This window comes from Plectropomus leopardus, chromosome 4 (assembly GCF_008729295.1).
Source record: "Plectropomus leopardus isolate mb chromosome 4, YSFRI_Pleo_2.0, whole genome shotgun sequence".
Classification (NCBI taxonomy): domain Eukaryota; kingdom Metazoa; phylum Chordata; class Actinopteri; order Perciformes; family Serranidae; genus Plectropomus; species Plectropomus leopardus.
In genome coordinates, this window is record NC_056466.1 from 25681196 (window position 1) to 25698399 (window position 17204).

At 39.4% G+C, this 17204-nt stretch overlaps 1 protein-coding gene across 2 annotated transcripts in view; it reads right to left on the reverse strand.

Moving 5' to 3' along the window:
* Positions 1–850: 850 nt before the first annotated feature.
* LOC121941918 (cytoplasmic phosphatidylinositol transfer protein 1-like) overlaps positions 851–17204 on the reverse strand; it is an 87218-nt gene continuing 70864 nt past the window's right edge. Inside the window, exons 5-10 of one of the 2 annotated variants that reach the window (XM_042484904.1) lie at positions 15287–15358; positions 8974–9069; positions 8126–8281; positions 7729–7792; positions 5168–5307; positions 4654–4742 (exon numbers count right to left, since the gene is read on the reverse strand). In XM_042484904.1, the coding sequence (XP_042340838.1) occupies positions 4737–4742; positions 5168–5307; positions 7729–7792; positions 8126–8281; positions 8974–9069; positions 15287–15358 (534 nt within the window). In that variant the 3' untranslated portion in view covers positions 4654–4736. Of the gene's footprint in view, positions 4743–5167; positions 5308–7728; positions 7793–8125; positions 8282–8973; positions 9070–15286; positions 15359–17204 lie in introns of both variants that reach the window. The other variant, XM_042484903.1, reaches the window with a different exon arrangement.

A 17204-nucleotide genomic window follows, 5' to 3' on the forward strand; every position in this document is an offset into this window, starting at 1 on the left:
ACTATGTTTTTATGCATTTAACTCTTAAAGTTTCAGTCATAGTGTGTAAGATTTAGGGGCATCTAGCATTGACGGTGCATAACTGAAACTCCTCCAATGTATCGAGCATAAAGGAGAACTTGTTGGGATTTGCAGCTCTTGTCTTGTTTCCCCTTGTTTCTCCAGTGTTTCCCCTCCTTGTTGAATTTTTGTCCCCAGTTTGTTTCCCCTGTCTGTGTGTCTTAGGCTGGGCGTGGCGGACCTACATTCTGCTAAAGCTGAACTCTTCACTCACCTGCAGCTCATCACACACCTGCTAGTCATCCACTCTGATTGCAAGCAATCTGATATAAACCCGGCTCTCCTCACCAATTTTCGTTTGTTGTGAAACCTCTCTGTAGTAACACCTTGGCCTCTGATCAGTCCATTCTCTGTGAAGATTGTAGAGATTTTTGCCTTATATCTTGAAAACCTGCTAAACCTGATTTTTCTTTGTCCAACCCTGTCCAACCTTGTCGATCCTGTGGCTACCCATTATATCATATTATATTATTGTATCTCCACCTTTGTCCTGCATCTGCATTGTAGGTCCTAAGAACTGCTAGAGCATAACAGAACGAAGGTGGCAGGCGCAAAAACATGAAAAGTTCTATCTAGAGCAAGTGTTTTTAAATTTTTTTTTTCTTTAAATGGTTGAACCAAATGTATGCTGAGTGAGGATCACCATCAGCTGATCTAGGTTTTCACCAGGGCCAATACAATTGTAAGATACTGACAACTTGCAAGCTACACAGTACAGTTATCATTGATGATCCATACATAAGGGTGAGGTCAAGTGAAACATGCACAGTGAACAGAAAGGATAATAACATTGTTGCAATAGCTTGTAAAGTTTATTTGTCTATTTCAGAAAAAAGTAAAACAATAATTACAACAAAGAACCGAATGAACCTCAAAGGTAAGTAAAAATATAACAAATACAATAATAGTTAAAGTGGAAGAACTAAGAGCGACTTCCAGTAGCCGAACACGAATGGCACTTTTGGGACCTGTTTCACAAAGCAGGAATAATGTCAACAGCTGGAGAGGCCAGAACCACACCTGTGAAGTACACTATGCTGTCCCTGATGCAGGACAGTACAGCTAACTCACTGATCCTGGTTGGTGAGACAGGCCCCAGTTCATTAGGAGACAGCACAACAGCCTGGCCAAATGCAAACTGCATCAGGATGAGGGGAGCAGGAGTGAAAAGCTTGGTCCTTTAATCAAAAAAATAATAATAATGAGAAACTAATTTAGATTTTTCCTTCAAACAATACAGCAACCACAAATTCAAAGTACAGCAGGTTTACTATCAAAAAAAGAAACAACAGAAAAGCCAATCACCTCTCAATTACCATAAACGTCAAAGCAGCCAACCCACAAAAAAAGAAAAGCTTCATTTTGTTTTACAACTCGTACACAGAAATTTCACCCAAAAGCAACTGGAGAGTCAAAAGTGCACCACTACAATGAGGAATCTTGATACTCGACCGAGAAGAGTAAACTTAATGGAATTCAGCATCCTCAATAGATGACAATGACTTCATAGATAAAGACACATATTACTCCTAGATTAAAGCAAATTTTGAACTCATGTCTGTGCAGATGTCATCCTCATCGCACAAATACTAAAGAATATCCTTCTCTTGTCTATTTGAAATCCTTGAGCACATTCATGTCACATCAGAAATGCAACTTGCAACAGATTCAATGTAAGAAACCTACTATATCAGTCATTAACAACAGTATTTACAATACCTACTATGTTACTCTTTTAAACAGAGCAGAGCTTAATGTTACACAACTGAATAGTACTTTGCATTATTTTTAATAGCCCGTGGTAGATCAAACACATCCCTGGATCTCTGTGTTCCTGACAAGAGAGATGGTCAATACCAGAGTTGTAAGTATGTATAATCTATACATAATAGATCAATACAGTGGGCCAGTAACTGGTATATAACATTTTTTTATCCTTAAAAGGCAAAGACAAAAGCTACAGTTACAGATAAATAGCTACAGTTGTTTTGTTTTTTAACAAAAGCAAGTGAGAAACTGTACATAATATTAACAATATTTTATGGCAAGACCAACGAGGACTCTTTCCTCGAAACTGCTTTCTTCAAAGTCCCTATGCTGTAGTCTAGGACTTTGGTCCGACGAACCCAAATAAGACTGTCATGTAGCACATTTTTTCATTGTCAAATAAGGTGTCAAAGACTGTAAAGTGCAAAATGCATTTGCGCTTTAAAATTATAAGTAACTGGTATGACTAGGGGAACAAAAAATTACTTATTTCCTAAAATATAACAAGTTAGCCCTGTAACTTGATGGTTTGACAATGTAGTTTAAAAATGATCTGTTTATCTTGAAGTTCAGCTACTGTATTGTGGGGGCTGTAGCCCATTTGCTATCACTGGTTAAATGCAACATTTGAGATTTTTTTTTTTTTTTTTTAAAAGGCAAACAAATGCAATAAAATGTTGTGTTTCTACCAGTGACATATAAGAGATTTTGGTTTACTCACATGTAGGTGATGATACAATAGTTGCATGCAGAGGCACTGAGTTGAAAGAGTTTGTAGGCCTATATTCTCTGGGCATGCTTCACTCAAAATCATCTGCTTTTTATATTATACACAATTAGCTTCCAAAGTTGGCATTCACTTTTTTTCCCTATACAGTTGCATCACCAAATATACTGTGCCAGTCCATTCCTTTACAGTATATACATATATACTTCATATAATACGTATATATGTTGTGAACATTCCATGCAGCATATAAAAACCCTTTCTTTGAGTAATATTGTGTAGGAAAATGGGGTTCAAAGAATAACTTGCTGTCTTTCGGTATTAGTTTTGTTTAAGATGGTAACTACTGGAGCAGTTAAAGCCCAGCATGAAATAGGGGGCACTACAAAGGATGTTTCTGTTTTAAAAATCATTTTCCGTGCCCACCAAAGCACTTGCTCAATAATATCCAACCAGCACTGGCGAAGGAAAAAGCCAGCACTTCCCAGGTGCTAATAAGCTAATGAGGCACATACTCAAGTCAGCTTGATGCATGTGCCCCTCTCCTCAAATCAAGCTTTAAGTTGTTGTTACCTCCACTGCGCACAAAGATCAGTCGATGCTTAAAAACTCCCCTAAAATGGCCTTGTTCCTACATATGACAATAAAGTGATTTGCTGATTTGATAAAATTGGATCACGTTAGTGTCACATGAGATGTCCAGCATTAGTTTCAAGCAACATTTAACTTTTTTTGTTTGTTGTACTGACCTCTCGGTCAACTTGAGTATGACATACGCAGCAATAAACTTACAAATTCAATTTCAGAGTCAACTGTCATGCTAGAACTGCAAATGTAGATAAAACATCAGCTTACTGCTAATATGCAAATGCTTCAACGTTTCTGACGTGTAAACATTCCAAGGGTTAAGTAGACAAGTATAGTACATACAATAGTTGCTGTATTGTATTTTCTGTGGAGGTATAAAATGTGGCTGTTTGGCAATAAGCAGGGAGAGAAAGGTACATTAATATCCCTGCCTTTGGAGTGTGAGCCAGTTAAAGTCGGGGAGACCTGAGGTGTAAACTCTATGATTGTACTGTTCTTGCATCTGTTGTATAACTGCAGTTTGGGATGGGAGGGATGGATGCAATCTGATCAGTAAGGCCAGTTTGGAACGGCTCAGGAAAACAGCTAAGTGGTTTTGTAATGAGGGTGCTCTGCTGTGTTTCTGGTGAATGTTATCCTAACATACTAGGTCCACTGTGCTACTCTAGTTTGTGTCATTGATTTAATTTCTAATTTGTAACATACAGCCATGTCACAGACTGAAAAAGGATGATAAATATCAGGCATTCATTTGCGCACATTGTCAAAACTAATATACACCACTGGCTCTGCGGTGCTAAGGCAACTACTTCATAATTCAACAGCTTGAAAGCAATCAGCTTGTCTGATTGAAGACAACAAAACTAAGGAAACACTAAGAATAATTTATTCATATAACATAAGGAACTGCCGCTCAAAAAAAATAATTAGGGTTGCTCTTTGTTTTGATTAGACATCATGTGGTTGTTATAATAGATGAGACGTGTTGCTGGCTAGACTCACAGGAAGAGGAAGTCTGTCAGGGTGGCTAGGCCTACAGCTGCCTGGATGGTATCAGTGACACTGATGGAGATTTCTATTGTGACTGTGACTGTTGTGAGTCCAGGATTATGGCAAATCATTGAATATGGCTAACAAACTTGTGGCAACTGGTGTTTGGAGGTTAGGCTAGTCTCGTGGGCTACTAAGACAATGGGTTTGGGAGAATTAAGTAAAGCACGGGTGCGGGAAGACATCCCAAGGTCTATTTACTGCTCGTCCATCTCAGCAAGATCAGAGTTGGAGGAGGGTGGTGTAGATGACTGGAGGTGGTTTGAAACTGGGCTTTGGGTAGAGCCCTGGGGGGCGCCACTTGGGGCAGGGTCAGGAAGAGTGAGGGTTTCTGGAGCAGACTTTTTGCGGGGTCTGTCCTTGGGGACAGAGAGGGACTCGGGCGCATCAGTGCACATGGGGGTGGAGGGGGCGCTGGCAGGGCCGGTGAGGGAACAGGAGGACAGGGGCGTCTCGCTGATGGAAATCGATGGCGGAAACATCCCGATCTTCTGGTTGGTGGCCTCCTGGATGGTGCGCTCAAACTCTCTCACCTCATCCATCGTCATGTCTGGATTGGGAAAAGATCAAGTATGACCAAAAAGGCTGGAACTGTAGCATTAAGTCATTAAGTCACCTAGAAAAACTCATCAAAATCAGTACAATGCTGAAAAACAAAAAACGGATTCAAACCAAGAAAGTAGCACTTTTTGTCAGCTAACATTGTGTTATTTTAATCACCAATATGTTTTCAGGGTTCAGTTATGTTGCCTTATATTTCCTTCATACCTTTTTCAAACCTATAGAAAAGCTTGGCAGACTTTAATCATGTTTTTTACATACTCAATAGTTCACGTAAGCGTTGTTTGACTCAAGGTAGGACGGAATGAGTAGATGTATGTGGACAGTTAAATGGAACTGTGACAACTTCATTCACAGACTTCAAGTATGACAGCTGGGACAATGGTGTAAAGAGACAATGAAAAAGACACATACGCTTGCTTTGTCATGGATCTCTATGTCATCCAGTGAAGATGGGTTTGTTGTGGAATGCTCTTGCTGCTCATGGCAAACTTTAATGTTGGTTTTCTCATGCATTTGTCTCTCGTAATTCCGCACGTCATCCAAAGTCATATCTGGAAGAAGGGGGGGAAGGGTGGAACCAGGGTCGAAATGTTGTTTACACCTCTGTAATGGCACTCTACTTGACGAGCAGGTGGGGGAAGGGATTAGGTTAGGTGGCAAAGGTGCATTCCATGGGTGGGTTTAGCATTTTTAACTAGTGATTAGCGCTTTTTAGAGTTAGAGGTGAAAGTGCGAGCTTCCCATTACCCAGAGAGTTTACAGAAGATGTCTAGTCAATCCAAGCTGCACCAGGTAGGAGGGAAAAGGGAATGTCAAGGATGTTTCAAGATTATGAAAAAGCATGAACAATCCACACCCAAGAGAAGGTTGGGTCATTAGAAGCAAAAGAAAGCAACACCTTATTCCCAAGGCAAAATCATTTACTATGTGAAAAGATTTAGGGAGTATTTCAAGCATCCAGGTTGTAGGGAGTTGTGGTCTAAAGGTTAGTGGTCATAGAAAGGAGAGGAGATCAGTATGTTTCATGGCAAAGATAATGAGCTTGTTATCTTTGTACCCTGCAGCTATGGAAAAAGCTCAACAGCTGAGAGTGAGTGCATGTGTTGCAGCCACTTATGGCAGCAACCACTCTCAGAGAAACATACAGAGGTAGCTTTCATGTTTCAGTAAAGGCATCACTCTTTACTGATGCAAATTTTCAACTATGCCTTCAGAAAACTGCAGCCAGTTTGGTGGCAAGGTTTCCACCCATACACATAGTTTTGGTAGGCATTTACCAAAACTATGTGTATGCTAATCAATCTTCTGATTTAATATAAAATATTGTGCTGAACACAGGTTTTCGGCCTATACCAGCATCATTTCTACTCTTGTTTCTAAATAAACTGATATTTAGAAATTTCTCCAACAATGAAACATGAAAGTGCGGTTCAAGAAGAGTAATTTTTATCGTGCAGGTTTCATTTGAAACAAACACTGACCGTGCCTGGACACAACAGTACAGTGTTTGTCATTAGCGGGTTAGTGGTGATACCAAGAGGAGGATCCATGCTGTGGGAGAATGAGTGGGTCTGGCAGTGACAAGGTTAGATGCAGGTGAAGTGATTTTTCATGCACACTGGTAAATAAACAACATATTATACAACAGTGATTTATGTCATTTAACTATGAAAGTGCTATTATAAAACTTCAAGAAGGGTTACAAATCTAAGCACATACAAATATAATATGGAAAATTTTAAGGTCTTCTAAACTATTTATGTATTCTTTAAAGGTTAACGTAAGCAGTCACAATATACAACACTGAAAAGTTGTATCTATGAATTCAAATTGAGCTGTATATATTATTTATACAATGGAAACCACGGCAAACACGGATGGTGCCTTCCGTCTGTACTCAGCTTTCATTTCATCCATACACACGTTTTTATGGAGCTTTTGGACATAGATGAAACAGAGCAATGCCACCAGAGATCGTGGGTGAGACACAACCACAGGAGACAACAAGGACATTTCTAAAGTAGTGATACGAAACAAATTGGTAATATAGTGAGAAGAATTTACTGTCCATGTGGCGTGATTTACTAAATGGCCTCACAGATCACCGCCGTCTACAACGCTGCCTCCATTAAAAGATACATTATTATGACCTCCTGCACTATTGCCTCATTTGTTGTTATCAACGTTGGAAACTGACAGACCTATTTCTGTACATAAGGGGAGTACAAATGAGCCCTTACAGTGATCAGCTCCTCATATGGATCATAAAGCTTTGGGCAGAATCATTCCAACACTGATTAAATAATTTACATAACAGTGTTTTTTTCATACATGACACCAAATGAAAAAAAAAAAAAAATTAAAACTACGTTCATTCTAATTTTACTTTGCCTTGCGGTAACCCGTCTGCTTCCAGCTGGCTACCTGAGGCTGGTGCTGTGTGCACGCTGAAATCATGATGGAAAAAATAAGTCATTTTCTTTTAATTTTATTTTTGTCAAAGCTTATTGCTGCCAGTGAAGGAGACAGACAGCAAATGTGCACGGAGAAAGCACCTGTGATTGAAGTCACCCTTACCACGTGGAGTGATAATGCCCAGTCATGTAATGCGCACATAATGAAACAGTTCTACTTTGAAAAGGTTAATAAAATTCTGTGAAAAGTAAAGCCATTTCATTCTTTATATTCATGTAATAAATATACAAATGTTAATTAAATGGCAATCTGCATAAAAAATAAGGAAAACAGACAAAAAATCAGTTATACTAATCATTTGAGTGATTAATTTGATTGGGAAAAACATGATCAGTATGAGCGGTTTCCACTGTATAAGAAATCTTAATTCTATTGCTAAGGATATGCATTTATGAAAACTTGGTGGAAATAAATAGTGGACTGAAATGACCGAAAGGCTGAAATGTGCGAATGTACTGGAAATTAACTGGAGGGTAGGAAAGGGCTGATAGACCTACCAATCCACTCATCCACCCAGGCAAACGCCTGTCTATGTCCCAGCAGCAGCACGTCCCGAACCACCTACAACACAACAAAATGACGGAAAATAGTTATTCATGCAACATCTTTTTACGTTTTTAGTGATCAACGCTATTACGTTTATGCAAAAAATTCAAGGCTGTAGAACTATGGCCAGATAGACAAAGGTACCTGACTTCCTAGTCTTTTGACTTTTAAATTAGAATTTAGTTCAGTGGTACAGGTACTTTAACCTGCTTCTTCAGAACAACAACAGACAATTGCTTTAATAATAATAAGCACCAAATGGTTTGGGCTAGGCAGATGCAAAGTTTTATTTCTGCAAATTAAAGCCAAGATTTCACTATGACTACCATTAAAAATCTAACCCCTCACCTTGTGTACAAACTGCTCCACACGCGTCTGCAGACCCCACACCTCAAACTTGACAGTGACCAGCTTGTACGAGCACATGATGGGATCCTGGGTGTCCCTCCAGCCCTCCTGAAGAATCCCCCGCGACGTCTTATCCGACTTGAAATATCGCAAGTCCTGTGATGGGGAAAAAGTGAACACACACGTATTTAATATCACAATGATTAAACTGAACCTTCAGGCATCGTTGTTTCCTGCACGCCGGCGGAGACGAAAGGGAGAGCCCAAAATAAGTTGCATGACTAAATGCAAGTATTAAATACCATTCACATTAACCCCTCTGGTCCTCAGAGGATCTCTATCTAGGCTCATTTGAGCTGAGGCAATCTATTATCAAATGGCTATGGAGACAATTACAAGCTCTCACACTTCACAGACTCTGAAGAATGAAAGGCTTTGAGACTCCTGATGAATGGTGTGTGAGATGGGAGAGGCATAAAAAGCAGTAAATGCAGCTGCTGGGCAAGTCCGTGGTGGTCTAAAGTCCATTACGTTTGTATCAGAGCGACTGTTTGGACCTCAATATTCAATGCCAAAAAATAATAGTTATTATATAAAGTATACTACAAATTTCCTTGTGAAGATCCTCGTGGAGATGGCAGAACTTCCTCACTGGAAATGACTGGATATAAAACAATTTAGACAGAGAAAACCACTTGAGTGAAGATCACAACATGACAGAAAATGAGATGATGCTATCTTTTATATCACATTGTTTTACTAGATGTAACACTGCACTTACGCCTCTCCAATAGTGTTAACTCCGATTAGCGGTGAGCATCTACACACTCACACCTCCACAAGCTCACCTCCGACTCTTTATAGTAGCGCTCAGGGATCTCATCGTAGGCGATGTCGATGAAACACACCTCCCTCTCCTGCTCCTTCAGCTCGGTGTCAAAGATCTGAAAGCAGAACACATTGGTTTGCCAACTCTCGCTGCAGCCTGCCAATCAGAGAGGCCTCCTCCTCACAAATAAGAAAATGTGTCTTCACAGGTTACATCACCGCACATGTGGCTGCCTTCCTGCTCAACTCAAAAGTAGGAAATTATTCATGCTGTTACGAACACTCAGCTGTGCTTCTTGTCACTCTGTGTCCCCTCATCGCTCAGCCACATGCTCGCAACTCACGTTGTACTTGCTCGCACATCCATCAGGTGGTGCTCTGTTCGCATGTCTTACATTTGTTCTGTGCCAAATGACACAGTGCTGAAAGCAATTACTGTGTCATATGTTTTACAGAGAAGTGAGCAAGCTTCTTATTTCCGTCTTAGTATTTATGATTGATAGAGATGATGTTTCTGAATTCATAAATTCTGTCTGGACATGCAGTCTATTTATATACTAACACACACACACACACACACACACACACACACACACACACGAGCATCCTCGATCAGAGCTCTCACTAAAGTGCCATTTAGCTACAAGGGAAAGTCTGTGTGTGTGTGTCTGTGTGTGTGTGTGTGTGTGTGTGTGTGTGTGTGTGTGTGTGTGTGTCTTTAAAGCGAGGGTAGGGGCTGCAGACGTCATTTAAGGGATTTATTTTTAATTTAAGAATGGCCAGAACGCTGGAACAGGGTTTCTACAGTTTAAGGCAAGTTAGATTTAGGGGCTTTTAAGGACTTTGTTGATGAAATGCAAAAATTCAAGACTTATTTAACAATAACTTGAACCATAGAGAAAAACTAAAATCAGTTATTTAGGGTTATGGATAATTTTGCCCAGAAGTTTATTGTAACAAAAAACATTTTGGGGGAAATATCTTGCATTTGTTGGCAGATTTTTTTGGGGGGGTCTGAGTCCCGCATTGGTTGGTTGGTTTAAATGCTTTAGCTGATTAGTGTATATACACAATAACCTCTCACACTGGCCCCTAAAAGTTTGAGTGGAAATTAATTATTGCAATATAGGGTTTATAAGTGTACTTCATTTTAAATGTATAGATTTTACCACATAAACATCTTGGATAATGACGCATTGTTTTTTTACTTTTTTTTGTGAACTTTGTTTCTCGGCTGAATGTGAACTCCAGCCCCCACTCCCCCATTCTAACTCTGTTTCTCTCTCTCTTTTCCCTTTCTTTCCTCCTCCTCCTCCTCCTCCTCTCCAAGGGTGCATTCTGTCATTTCCAGCGTGGATGAGCGCTGCTGGCACAATAAGGGTGATATGTCAGCATGCGTGAGTGCAGCCAAGCGACAGGGATGGAGAACTGGGATGAAGAGAGAGAGGGAGAGAGGCAGAGGTGAACGAGAGGAGAAACAGAGGAGGTAAACAATGAAAAAGAGATGCGGCAATGGTAGAGGGGGAGGGCAGGAGCAAGGTAGTGTGTAATAAGAGGAGAAGGATGCAGTCACAGGGAGGGACAGGGAGTGGAGAAGCAGAAGGAATGTATGCAGAGAGTGGCAAGGAGAAGGAAGGAGGAGGGAGGGAACAACAAAGAGGAACGTTTATCAAATGAGAGAGGAATCATGGGATTCTTTAACGAGAGATGAAAAGGAAAGAAAAAATATCTAAAAATATCTAAATACACATGTTTTCACTAATTATTTGGAACAGTCTTTGGTTTACTGAGGCATTTTTACAGTTAAACTGAATTTGATGTAAATCAAAGATTTAATCAGAAGATCATACTTCACAACAACTGAAAAAATCTTCAATAAAAATGAACTTACAATCAAAATACACTTAGCAAGAAGCAAGTTATGTTTGTATTCAGAACAAAAAAATACAATACTGTTTCCAATGATTTTTTTAGGCACACCAATGTGATGCCAAATTGTTTGAAGACAGAGCGAGAGAGAAAGACATCGAGAGAAAGTGGCTGGCAGAGTGATAGAGTTAAAAAGAGATAATGAGAAAAAAAGAGAAGGAAAAGTGTTCCCTTTTTCCCAGCGCCAATTAGTAACATGCAACCTTGTTTTGACCTGTAAATGTAGCCCCCCTCGAGGCCTTTCAGGGTCATAGTGAAAATGCCAGAATCACACGACCCAAAAAAAGTCCTCATTTACCCGCAAACTAACCATAGTTCTGTTCCTGCTTCTCCTATATTAAAAAAAAATCTCTTAGAGTCACTGCTAAAATATTAATCTGAGCAGTCCTAAAATCAAAATACCCTGACCTGCCGCCCAATATGATGCTATAAGCTAACACTATGTACTCGGGGTGTAATAGTACATAGATCTGTTGATCAACGATCCATTTTGTCGACGTAAAATAAAAACATTGATAGATACTGTCAACTAAAAGATACACCTTTTTTTAAAAAAAAAAAACTCCCATGGCATGTCTGTGTCACAATTTCCGTTCAAGCACACCTCCTTCCTTATTAAAACAGTGCTAGTAGCCTACTGCCAGGCAGACAAAGTTGTCAAAGTTTTTTTGAGAAATGGTGCTAACAAAAAAAAAAAAAAAATGAGACAGACAAGCAGACATATTTATGTACGTACGACCCGGAAACATAATGCCTCCTGCCATGTCTAATGCCAGCGTCGAGGTATAAAAAAGGATTATGAGCATATTTACTGATATTGTCTCATACCAATTGCAAGGCCCCTGAATTGAATTGAATAAAAATCATATTTTGGCAGACTTTGTGTTATCAGTAAATATTGTATTTTTGTCCAAAGAACCTCCCCTACTATGCTCATTCCACAGTGTATGGCAGCATTTGTTGATACGCTTCATTTCATCATGTTTTCCAATATGAATACACTACAAAGTCAAAGCACGGGGCAGACAGTAGATGGTCATTTCAGTTCACAGCAGGACATTTCTCCTGCAGCTTGTCTCCCAGGAGTCAAAGCAATCACTGTCTAAACAAAAAAACGGATTGGACCACAACTCATTATCCTCAAAAGGGAATAGACACACAAAACACAACAGTATAATCAAAGGCATGCATAAGACATTCATTAACTGAATAAAATGAGGTTGAAAATATTTTCACTGTGGATTTGGAAGTAATTGAAGGGATAGATCCAGATTCTGCCTAACTAGAGGAATGCTGCATATTCTTATAATGAAGAATATGTTTCCTTTGCAGGTAATTCCAAGGACAGTAATATTGGATTTAAGTGTACTTTGTGCAGGTGCGAGGCTTGGACATGGCAGTCTATTGTAATTAACAGCTCATAACTGTCTAATTTGGGCGTTACTCTGAATGTTCATGACTCCTCTACTGACCAGCCATTTGTTTTCTCATGTGACCAAAAAAAAAAAAAGAAGGAACAATGAAAAAGTAAATGATACAGAAAAGTCAGAAAAGTAGAACATGGCAAAAGAGAGAAAGAATGAAGCATGTGTTTTCTCATTCTGCCCGCTGTGTCGTTCAGGAGTCTTTGGAGAAATTACAAGAGAAACATGTGCCGGAGGACACATGTTAAAGCTTAATGTGTGAGTGTGTATGTGTGTCTCTAACACTGGATAGTACTGTGGAATTTTGCATGTCGGCCACTGTTACTGCAGCCTCCATTCAAACGATGCATGATGTCTACTCACACACCCACTCATTTCCTGTGCACACATCCTCCCTCACTTGCACCGTTTTTGTTACTACTTCTTTAAATAATTTCCACTCCTTGTTTTTCCGGTTGTTCTGTCTTTTACACACAGTGTCAAGACACCCTGAGAGGACAGATGTATGTTATGCCATCAGAATCCACACATGGGAAAACATGACACTTGTTCAGAGAGGCTGTTGTTATGCAAAGCACAGCTGCATTCATATTCGCAACATCCTTCATAGCAAATACACCTCACATAACCATGAAGTGGTTATACAATGTCATAAAACATGCAAAGCTCCTTGTTTGTTTGCCCTGAAGATGTGAGACAGAGCCGAGCAGCTGTATCATCGAATCATTGACTTGAGTGTGTGTGTTGACTATCTAATCTTTGTGCTGCTCTTACATCTCAGCTCATGTGCACACTCGAAATGTCTAAACACTGACACACACGCGTGCGCACACACACATTTATGCAACAGGGTTGTGATTATCTTTGGGTTTTTTTATTCAGTGAGTGCATTGATGTACATAATTTCTGTTACATTTAATATTTAATAAATAAAGTCACTGATATGTTGCCTTGTCATGTCAAACCAAACAAGCATCACTCTGAAAACCCCTCCATGTTTAATGCACACTGACAGCCTAAACTAACATCGAGTCACGTGAGTGAAGTCGGGAGCCATTCCTGCCTTACACAATCACCAAATCCCTTTTCAAATTTAGAAGCCAAATATGAAGACACAGAAACATTAACCTGCTTGCCACCCACTGTGATTTATTTCAAGCAATTTGTCCGTGGCACACTACCCTACCATTCCTCTTGCTCACTGTCCAAGCAGTGGCAGCCTTTCATTTGATGACTAACGCTCCTATAAACTGGAGAGTGGAGTTAAAATATAAAGAGAAAGAGGTGAGGACGCCAACAGCCCAAATGAAATTAGACGTCCAACAAGCGAGGTGGTTTTTGGCAGGCTCTCAAGGCGCATAGTATAGTTGCCATTATGATACAACAGGATTGCAAAGGGGGGTTTGAGAGTTGCCAAATCTGCCTGCATGGTTTTTTTTCTCATGTATTCTTTGCAGAGGTCTTGTTTTCGACCATATGTCTGCTATGAAATATTTTGCCTTTTAAATCTGCCTATTTACAGGCAGCAGATGTATATTAAGCTGAGAGATTTATATGGGAGTTAGAGCTTGACTGATTAATTAACTGATCCTATGGGATGATATAAGCTTATAGAGTCAGAGCACAATAAGTTGTTTTGTGTATTTTTTGTTCTTTGTCACTTCCTTCTGCTGCAAGAGAAAGATGTGTTACGGCTGTGTTTTATTTGCTGTTGTCCCTTTTCGCTCCTGCAGCTCTGCCCAGGTGTGCTGCTCAGTTGAAGCTCTCTTCAACTAAGCTGGCTCCACAAACCCTGCAGCCTCGGTCAGAAGTAAGTGTGCATTAAACATTTGAACAAATTAAATGATGAATGGATGCGATGAAATTATTTTTTACGGATTGGATATTTTCAGGGCTGTACCCAAATATTCGGCTATTCGTTAATCAGGTAGGTATTTTTCAGTTTAGCCATTCAGAAACTCTTTTTTTTTGTAGCTGACAAACATCATGTTAAGTGTTTGCGATATTGCTGCTGCCCCTTTGACACACACAGTGACATGAATGATCATTTAACTGTAAATCTGTAAATGGTAACTTAAAAAAAAAACAACTAAATGTCAGATTCGCTGGAAATGTCACCATATTCACACATTAAATGAGACAGATAATCTGTTAAAAAAAAACCAAAACATACTGCTCTTCCTTCTCTGTTGCATCTTCTAATGACCTCACCACACGTGAATGAAAACAACTAACCAGAGCTGAGACGTCTCTAACGTGTAAATCATGTCAATCACTGCTTGTGAACTGTGGTCTACTGACTAGGCCAGTCAATTGTGAATCAAAACTCTACCACTTTGCCTATTTTTTGCCTCAAATGTTTTCAGAAACATGTTTTGGTGTGCTTTTTATCTGTAAGATGAGAAAGACATAGCCCAAATGATTTCTCCCAGCATGCCGAGTTTGGGCCACTGCTGGGACAGGTCATTTTTTATAAAGGCCCAGTGATTACAGTGTCGTCAGCCAGAACCAGGCAAGTTTATTTGGCCCGATTCTGGGCCATAATTCATTCTGAGTTTCAGCTAGGTTCGGCATTAATACTGTATTATTCTCTCCTCTGTCTGAGCACACAGCACTGTCTCTGTTACATCCAAAATGCAATTCAGCAATCATATTGCTGGATGTAAAGGAGGCGGGAACAAAACAAACAAACACCAATAACAACTATTTCTTATGTAGTGGACAGAAGAGTTGGTTGACCCTTCATCAAGCTGATGGAAATTCTGTTTGATTCAAATGCATATGCAATCAATATCAACTCAGTGGTGGGGACAATTGTGGGTATGCAGAAGAGTGATAGGGACCTATGTCCACATGAATTACGCCTGTGATGCAGTCGAACTAACAGAGCACTCATACTACACTCCTAGTCAGTGTGTACCAGTCCCACTCCAAATCACTGTTTAAAATTCCATCACACATACACGTCCAGTATACTCACATTGTCATTGCATCCTTTGTTGTCCTCATATTTTGTCTCTATGTGGATGGAGAACTTGGGCAGGAATGAGCACTGGGGATAAAGAAAGAAAGATGTGAAACCGCTAAGTTTGGATTTATTTCCTAATTCTAGTTTATGGCAAACAGCTGTTTAAAAGAGGCCACTAAGTACAGAAGTACGTCTGGCTTTAACTTCTTTCAGTGGCAGCTTTAAAAAAGTAGATTTTCAGAGTACTTCTAATATGTTAACACTGACTGCCAAAGCTTCTCTCTGTCTCGCTCTTTCTCATTGTATAGTGTAAAACCAAAATCCAGGCTGTGTGATTCTACACAATGTCAATTTTTATGTACTTGTCAAAATCACAAAAGCCAAGAAAATTCTTAAGACTTTTGTCTTTAGCCTAAAAATTAACATTGGCATGGGTGTATCTAAACTGACTCATACATGACGCACCCACATCATATCAAGCATTCTGTCGCTGAAACATTGTTTTCTTTCCCCTCTTCCCCCCCCGCTCTGATGTGGCATGAATCACGCTGTTGACATTTCTCGCGCCGTACAACAGGAGCCCTATAGCTACAGCGTAATCGTGTGCATGTGTGTCTTAAAAATGTGTCCTCCTATTCTGCCAACGCTTCACATGTTTTCAAGGGTTAATCATGGGTCACATATGCGGTTCTGCTTGTTAGCAAAGATGCACCCACTGGTGTGTGACTGAGTTGTTTTGATCACTGCAGACATGGAAGATGCAGATTTTAACTAACAAACCAAACAAAACTTTTGAAACAGCAAGATACTGGGGCTATTGGGAATTCATTCACTTCTGTAAACAGTCATTATGGCCTCTTAAATGGGTATAGCACAAATGCTTTAATATGAATGTTTGTATTTTTGTATCACTCCCATAAAGCTCCCAACTAAAGACACATTTATTAAAATCCTAAATCCCCAACGTTAAATTAAATATATAATTTATAATACATATATATATATATATATATAAAAAAAATATACGAAATATAGCTTAATCCAATCAATAAGCTAATTGGGATGACAATTTGGTTATTAAAGGAGTAGTGTGTATGATTTCACGGGGATCTATAGGCAGCAAGGGTATAAATTCATGTTGTATAAACACCTGCTTTTTGTTTGCTTTGAATTAGCTGTTTATATCTTCATAGGGAGTGGGTCCTCATTCACAGAGTCCACCATGTTGCACTGCCATAAATATACAGTAGCCCTGAATGGACAAAGCAAACCCTGGCTCTATACAGAGCCACTAATGTTTTAAAGTTAAAGTGAAGGCCACCGCTGGTTCTCCTATGAGGGTAGAGTTATATATTGGGTCGCAATCTGCAACCTCACCTCTAGATGCCATTCGACCCTACGCTCCTTTAAAATTCCACTTCTCATTATTTTTAAATCAGCAATCATATTTTAAAATCTAGCATCTTGGTTGTTTTGATTTTACTGACCACAACTTTACTGTTTTGCTTACTCCCACCTTATTTTGAGTTGCAACAACCAGCTGTTTTCAACAAAAAACCCCAGATAAACCCAAACCTAATGGCAAGTTAGCACCTAACTTAAGACAGTGAAGAATTTAGCAGCTAAAGAAGCAGATATTTCTCTCAGAAGTTGTCTGAGATCAAAATAGAGCTAAAAAGAGTATAAACATGTGACATACATTTGGCAGGTGACCACAAAATGCTAATGTAGCACTGTGTCTTCTGGATGTGTAAAAAGGCAACTGTTTGCTGGTGCATTTGCCATAACAACATTTAAAGTCAATAACTGCCAATTTTGTCATCAAGTAGCCAAAAATAAATTATTTCAATTCAGCACTCATAAATTAATTTGACACTTTTACACAAGATTTACTTCCTTTATTCAGACTTATTTTGTCTGATTTTAAGTA